This window comes from Montipora foliosa, chromosome 2 (genome assembly GCF_036669935.1).
Source record: "Montipora foliosa isolate CH-2021 chromosome 2, ASM3666993v2, whole genome shotgun sequence".
Taxonomy (NCBI): domain Eukaryota; kingdom Metazoa; phylum Cnidaria; class Anthozoa; order Scleractinia; family Acroporidae; genus Montipora; species Montipora foliosa.
The window spans coordinates 36,537,943-36,545,442 of NC_090870.1; the positions used below are offsets into that span (position 1 = coordinate 36,537,943).

The following is a 7,500-nucleotide window of genomic DNA, read 5'->3' on the forward strand; positions in this document are numbered from 1 at the left end:
TAAAAAACGAAAGAGACTACAATTAATTAGGTACATGATTTAGCAAAAATAAGATTCTCTATTTCTTCATTGAAAACGTAACAGTAACAGTAAGATTATAATAAATACATATTTACAAAAAAGTGGATATTGAAAAACGCAACAAAGTTTTAGCCTAGCAAGAAGCTGTACTTTTGAAAGTGGTAATTAAAAGGCAGTCTTTATTTAATGTTTTGTTTGGGCTATGATAGATACTGCATTATATTATCTCTAATGTCCGAAGCGCCCAACTGCATATCCCCATTGAAAGAATCTTCATCCTCATAGTCGTCCTCAACTGGGTCTATAGTGCTTGGGTCTCCCACAATAATACAGATGTTGTGCAGGACACAACAAGCCATGATAGTGAGGGGGACGCTACTTATCTTTTCCTCCATTGCTTTATAGAGACACCTCCAGCGACCTTTCAAAATTCCGTAGGCTTGTTCTATAACAACCCGCGCTTGACTGAGGGCACAATTGTACTGCAACTGACTCTCGGTTAATGTACAAGTTTGCTTGAAAGGTTTCATTAACCACTTTGATAAGGGATAAGCTGAGTCCCCAACAAGCAAAGGTCCGACTTCACAAGCCCCAATTTGTTTAGATGGCCCGTTTAGCCAGTTACCTTGACCAACCTCGCTGTGCACTTTGCTCAATCGGAGAATGCGGGCATCATGTATACTGCCAGGAAAGCCTGTACTTACATCGAGAAATTTAAAGGACGCATCGGCAACAGCTTGGACTACAATAGAATAGTCCTGCTTGCGATTGAAGTATTCTATTCGTTCGTTCACGGGTACTGTTTTTAAAGGGATATGGCTTCCGTCAATTGCGCCTACCACTTGTGGAAATGGAGACTTCTGTGCGAATAAGCGAATGTTTTGGGTAAGCTCCTCTTCAGTTTCTGGAAATTTTATAAATTGAGGAGCTCTTTTGGTAATGGCCTTACAAAAATCAGCTTTTAAAAGCATTGCCGTGCATCTTCCAATACCAAATTGCAGGCCCATTGATCTGTATGTGTCTCCAGTCGCCAATCGACACAACGCCACAGCCACTCACTTGTTTACCGGTATGCATTCGCATAATCTAGTGTCCTTCTTTGCCAAATCCGGACCAACCAATCGGACAATGTATTCGAACGTACATCTTGATATTCTAAAGTTCTCCTTCCACCATTCTTCAACAAAATTTCCGTTTAATAGAGCTTCAAACCAGAATTGGTTTCTCGGCCACGACCACGCACATCTGACGCGCCTTGTCTTGCGAAGGGCAATTTGTAGCAGAATTAATCGCTTTCATCTCGACCTCTTTAGGTGCTGCAAAAGTAAGAGCTGCTGCAATCTCGATTCCTGGGTTTGCTGATCAAGAACAAGAAAATAGAACGCGAGGACTACGAGAGCCACAGCTTCTCTTTTAAACGCGAGCATTTTATGCGTGGATTTAGAATTTGCCGCCAATTCGATAAGATTGTGATTGATGACAGATTTTCCTTAGTTATTTGAGCCACTGTACAAATGTACCAGGGTTTAGTAAGTTAATGTTTACCTTGGTAAACGCTTGAGTGTAAACACAGCATTAGCTACATTATTCTGTAAATTTGAGTTTAAAATAGTCTCATATGTATGCAGGAAGGTAATTGTATTGCTAGCGAGGATTAACTAACCACGGTTCTAAACAACTCCATTTATTACACCAGCTTTCTGTCAGTCGCTGTACTTTTCACAAGGGAGGTTGAATAGGGTTCAAAATCCAGTGGTATCTCACAGTTTCTCTCAATTCCTCTTACTAGCAAGTGACTTAAGTTGCGTAATCATGTCTATGACGTCACCTAACAAATTCTAATCACGGATTGTTGGCGATACACTCCCCCGCCAAAAAAAAGGTTACAGTAATCATAGTAAATAGTATCTGAGAGTTCACTTAGAAGTTAATTTTGTTTTCATCAATCGGTATAAGTAATACAAGTCTCTGTACAGGACGTTGAACAGTGACATATCCTTTGCCTTGGTATTGCTTCATAGGTTCGTTTACGGTGAGATTCTTGTATTGCACGTCTACTCTTCGCACTTTCCCATCTGCACCTGGGTAAACATTTGACACTTTTCCAAGCTTCCAGTTTCCTCTCACTAAGTTGGAATCTTGTATCATAACTACGTCTCCGATTTTCAAATTTCGGTGAGATGTGTGCCATTTTTGCCTTAATATCAAGCTTGGGAAGTAGTTCGAGTTCCATTTTTTCCAGAATGTATGAACAATTGTCTGGACGAACGTGAAACGTTTTTGGGTGTTCGCGTTTTCATCAAATGGGCCATTTGGTATCCTGCTTGTGGCTCTGCCTAACAGTAAGTCATTTGGGCATAAATATGCTCCGTCCTCAGGGGATGTTGGGTGTCGCCCTATTGGTCTTTCATTTAGCAAGTTGGCAATCTCGAATAAAACTGTTTGCAATTCAGAGAAGGTTAAAGCATTTTCACCAACCGAGAATTCAATTGCTCGCTTGACCGATCTTATAAGAGCTTCAGTTACTCCATTTTGCCATGGGGCATCTGCTGGGGTGAAGATCCATTGCAATCCTTTCATGACGCCATATTCCTTAATTTTCTTCCAATCCCATGTTTTTGTTATAGCGGTTAGTTCCTTACTTGCTGCAATTAGTTGAGTACCGTTGTCAGACAATAGCTTGGATGGATATCCGTTTAGGGACACAAATCTTCTGAGTACCATCAGAAATTTGTCTGTACTATAATCTGCTGCCAGATCCAGATAAACAGCTCTTGTTCCGAGACAATTAAATATTACTCCATAAGCTTTAGAGAACGTTCTCTTCTTTACCTCGTCCCGAATTTTAAAGGGACCAAAAAGATCAATTCCTGTACTGTACCATGGCGGTGCTGGCTTCAATCTGTCTTCAGGTAATTGGCCCATCACTTGCTGACTTGTTTTCTTAGCAAGTTTTTTGCAGATAACGCATCTGAACTTAATCGATTTTACCAACTTAAGGAGTTTGGGTATCCAATATTTGGTGCGCACTTTGCTGGCAGTAGTTAGAATGCCATGATGTCCTCTTGCATGAGTTTGTGCTACATAGAGATGTGAGAACGGATGATCATATGGTAGTAATATAACTTCGTTGTCACCGTAATTTGTTTGTAACTTTGCAGTACGACTGCTTACTACATAGATGCCGTCTTTGCGTGTGATAGGACACACAAACGGTTGTACTTGCCATTTTCAATATCATTTCTCATGTTCTGCTGAATCTCTTTGATCCAGAAAATCTCTGACTTTTTAATATCTTCAGGTGTCAGTTCTTGCGTTGCGCTTTTAAATGACGGTTTGGGAAATTTGCTGTAAAATTTCAAAATTCTTGCAGTGACACGTAGTAGTTTGCCGTAACTCGAATATTTGGCGATGTCAATTCGTAACGCTAGGGTATCATGAGTTCCTTCTATCTTCGTTACCATTGTAGTCCGGATTACTTCGGATAGTTTTGGCTCCAAGTAATCACGAGTGATTGGCCACTTGTCTTCTGTTTGTTTAAGAAAATCGGGACCCTTTTGCCATGTGCTTTCAAGTCCAATGTCATCGGGCTTCCTGCCTCTTGTCAAACAGTCAGCTATGTTATATTTACTCTCTACCCAATACCAGTTTTCAGGGTTTGTTCCTTCCTGTATTTCACCTATTCTAGTGGCGGCGAACGTGTTGAACCCGTATGAGCTTTTCTGTATCATGGCATGTACAATCTGAGAATCTACGATGTGGTAGATCTTTTCAAAGCGATATCTACATTCCTTTTCTATGAACACTTTTAGGCGTTTGTTCAGTACCGCTCCACACAGTTCTATACGGTCAATGGACATCTTTTTTATTGGTGCAAGACGATTTTTGGACAGTATTAAATTGCTCTCAAATTGGTTATTCTTTCTTTGCCACCGTACATATGCACATGCAGCGTATGCGTCTTTGGATGCGTCACTAAACACAACGAGAATGGGGTCGCCAATAGCATCCATTGGTTTAAGGCATCTCGTAAATCTGATTTGATTCATGTCTTTCAAATCGTTGAAGAAAATAGACCAATTCTGTTGGTTTTCCTCGGGTATAGGGTCGTCCCAGTCAAGTTTCGGTTCAGTTCCCCACAAACGGCGTAAAAGAATTTTGGCCCTTACTGTAAATGGTCCTGCCAACCCTAGGGGATCATACACGCTGTTGATCTGTGACAAGATTATACGCTTTGTGAGCTGTTGGGGATCTTGGGTGGGGACGATATCGCTCGTAGACCTTGAAGTATGTATTCGCTTGGTAGTAAAGTTAACCTTGACTTCCAAACACAGTTGATCTTCTGATTGACTCCATTTAACTCCAAGTATCTTTTCTGTTTGTTCCTCGATCGGTATATTTGTTTTTTCTTGTCTGTCAGTATCGCTTGAGAACATCCACTCTTTGACTTCAAATCCTCCTTTAATAATAGCCTTCTCGATATCTTGAGTCAGTTTAATAGCTTGTTTGCGATCGTCCGTACTTTCGATTATGTCGTCCATGTACGTATTTCTTTGTATTATATCTGCTGCTTCTGGGTATTTCTCTCTTGACATCTCTGCGGTTTTTCTCAGAGCAACGGTTGCAATTGTAGCTGACGGCTTGTCACCGAATGAAACTCTGAGCATTATGTATGTGTCGGGTTCTCTTGTACTATCCATATCCCTCCACAGAAATCGGTGGGTGTGCTGATCTAACTCTGTCATCTTCACAGTGTGGTACATCTTTTTAATATCACCAATGAAGGCTACTTTATTCTCTCGGAAACGTATAAGGACTCCCAATAAGTTATTGAGTAGGTCAGGACCTTTAGCCCAATACTCATTCAAGATATGACCCATGTAATTGGCGCTGCTATTGAACACTATGCGCACTGGGGTAGATTTGGAATCAGGCTTGAGAACTTCATGATGTCCGATATAATGCACCGGTCCTTTGTAGAGTGTTAGTTCCTTTTTGGAGAGTTTCCTTGCAACTCCTCTAGTTACCATGTCTTTTATCTGGTTGTCATACACTTTTGCGTGTTCGGTGTTCCTTCTTAGACGTTTCTCGGTCGTTATCAGTTTCGCGAAAGCGACCTTCCGGTTGTCAGGAAGATTCTGAGGATCCTTGATCCAGGGATACTCAGCGACCCAGCGATTTTCCTCTTTGTTAAAGTTTAGATTTCGTTCGATTAGTTCCAGCTCTCGCTCTTCTTGAATAGTGCAGTCTTTCGCGCCTAAGGAACATTTTCCACATCTACATCCTCCACATTTCGGTTTGCATTCTACGCCAAGGTTCTCAATTTTGTAAAAGTCTTCTATATTGATTTTGCCTACAACTGTGTTGACTCTGGCATTGATGAAATCGTGATACAGATGTGATTCTTTAAGTAACGGGTGCGTTCCTCCAATACATCGCCCGAAACGATTCCTTAAGAGCACAAGATGACCGATGTTTTGTTCTCTTTCCGGGTGATAGGCTGCATATTCGTAACCGATTAAAATGTCCACAGGTCCTGAGGGTCGCTCGATTTCTTCCTTTGTGACGTTCTTGAAAAGATGTACTATGTCGTCTATGTTAACACTTTCAATGTCTGAGGTGATCCTTTCGATGCCGTAAGCTTCGAATTCGATGACGTGACCTTGCTTATCTATAAGAGGTACCTTGTATTTGTTGGTCTTAATCTTCTCGCTCTGTGCTCCAACTTTGATGACTGAAAGTTCGACTTTGGATCCTTTAAGTTTCTCTTGCTTTGCTTTAGTGTTTGTGATAAAACAAAGTGATGCGGCGTTATCCCACATTATATTAGCTTCTCCTCTTTTGGTTTTAACTCTTTGTACTTGTAACAGGCAGGTGTCAATTTTTGTATTGTGGCATACGTTTGCTGAGGCTGAGACTTGCTGAGGTGTTTCTTCCGTCTCGTGTATAGATGGATGGTGCTTTCTTGTGCAGCCGCCTACACCACAGTCTTTCCTTGATTTGCATGTACGTTGTCGATGACCGATCTTTAGGCACGACCAACAGGCTCGTTTATCTTTGATGATCGTCTTTTTCTCTTCTATTGGCTTGGCTAAATAAATTCTGCAGTCTGCTGTCCAATGTCTTCCGTGTTCATGAATCAGACATTTTGGTTTGGGTTCTTTGCTTACTTCCTCGACGCCTTCTGTATAGTGCGATGTGCCTCTGTAATGTTGATTGTTGGTCGTCGTCCGAAGAGAAGCACTGTCGTATTCAATAGCACTCCTTTGATTTTGCAGTGACATTGGACTAACTGACAACTAACCATTTCCGCCCATTTTCTTCTGATGTCTGTTGATAAAGCTTTCTCTATAATACTGACCGAACTCGTTGTTGTAATTTCCGCTTCTAGACCGAGTCTTGTGAGGTCTCTGTATCCGTCTTCTACAAGAGTCACGAATTCGATGAAACGTTTATCTTCTCCTTCCTTAAGTGTTCTGAATCTACGTATGCCGTCAATGATAACGTCTGCAATTTTGGCTGGATCTCCATACTTTTCGTCCAGTCTTCGCCACATTTCTTGCACATCGTCGTCTATGCTCTTTACCAGGCCTTCGGGTTCTTTTCCAAGACAAGAGCGTAGCACATATGCGGCATCTCTTCCACGAATTTGTGGCATGACTTGTTTGTTGAAATCTCTTTTAAACTGAGGGTAATGACGTAGTTCTCCATCAAAGTGCGGCATTTTTACCTTTTCCAGGTGTAGAAAGGAAGAAGTCGCGTCAGATTCCTGTTTTATCTGCTCTTGTTCTTTTACGTTAGTATATCTAACTACAATTTGTTCAACAATTTCGTAATAATAGGTTTGGATTTTAGCTATCCATTGCATCTCAGATTCGGCTGATTCAAAGGGCAATAATTCTAACAGTTCAGCGTTAAAGGTTTTGCAATCTTGAAATTGATCTTCTATTTGTTTCTGTAAGTCTTTTAACGCAAAATTGGGCATTTCTTTTGACTGCAACGCGTGCGAAATACTTTCGTAAGAAGCTTCGAAAACAGCGCGCGCAGTGTTCCTTTTAACTTTTGCGTTGTCAATGGCCTCTTGACGAGCCGCGTGCTCGCGCGTTGCCTTTTCGCTTGTAGTGACATTTTCGACATATTTCACTTTACGATTAAATGCATTGGAATATTTTTCCTCGATTTCCGTCATCCAGATTTCTTCTTCGTCCACTAAATGCTCGTCAGTCAGGAAGTTAACATACTCTAAGTGCTTCCCTTCCAGTTCTTCCCATGCATCAACAAGTTTTGAGTAATTGGTTTCTACTACCTCGATTCCTTGGCTTGTCTCTATGGACTTGATCAAAATGTTCCGCTTTCGTGTGAAGTTTCCCTTAGCAATTCGCCGTGAATTCTTAGCTTTGTCGGTCATCTTCTGTTCCAGTCGTCGCTTAGTAGCTAACCACACTGGATTTTGAATGTATTGCTAGCGAGGATTAACTA

At 41.2% G+C, this 7,500-nt stretch overlaps 3 protein-coding genes across 3 annotated transcripts; all 3 read right to left on the reverse strand.

Moving 5' to 3' along the window:
- Positions 1–221: 221 nt before the first annotated feature.
- Positions 222–1,028, reverse strand: LOC137991603 (uncharacterized). The gene has a single exon (XM_068836663.1). The coding sequence runs from the start codon at positions 1,026–1,028 to the stop codon at positions 222–224; it is 807 nt and encodes a 268-aa protein (XP_068692764.1).
- A 913-nt stretch (positions 1,029–1,941) lies between these two features.
- LOC137991604 (uncharacterized) lies at positions 1,942–2,946 on the reverse strand. The gene has a single exon (XM_068836664.1). The coding sequence runs from the start codon at positions 2,944–2,946 to the stop codon at positions 1,942–1,944; it is 1,005 nt and encodes a 334-aa protein (XP_068692765.1).
- A 248-nt stretch (positions 2,947–3,194) lies between these two features.
- Positions 3,195–5,843, reverse strand: LOC137991605 (uncharacterized). Its single transcript, XM_068836665.1, has one exon. It carries the CDS (start codon positions 5,841–5,843, stop codon positions 3,195–3,197), a length of 2,649 nt encoding a protein of 882 aa, XP_068692766.1.
- Between the last annotated feature and the right edge of the window lie 1,657 nt (positions 5,844–7,500).

Coding starts and splice junctions, on each gene's coding strand:
- LOC137991604 (XM_068836664.1), bottom strand. CDS start 2,946: ATGGGCCAATTACCTGAAGACAGATTGAAGCCAGCACCGCCATGGTAC.
- LOC137991605 (XM_068836665.1), bottom strand. CDS start 5,843: ATGTGGGATAACGCCGCATCACTTTGTTTTATCACAAACACTAAAGCA.
- LOC137991603 (XM_068836663.1), bottom strand. CDS start 1,028: ATGGGCCTGCAATTTGGTATTGGAAGATGCACGGCAATGCTTTTAAAA.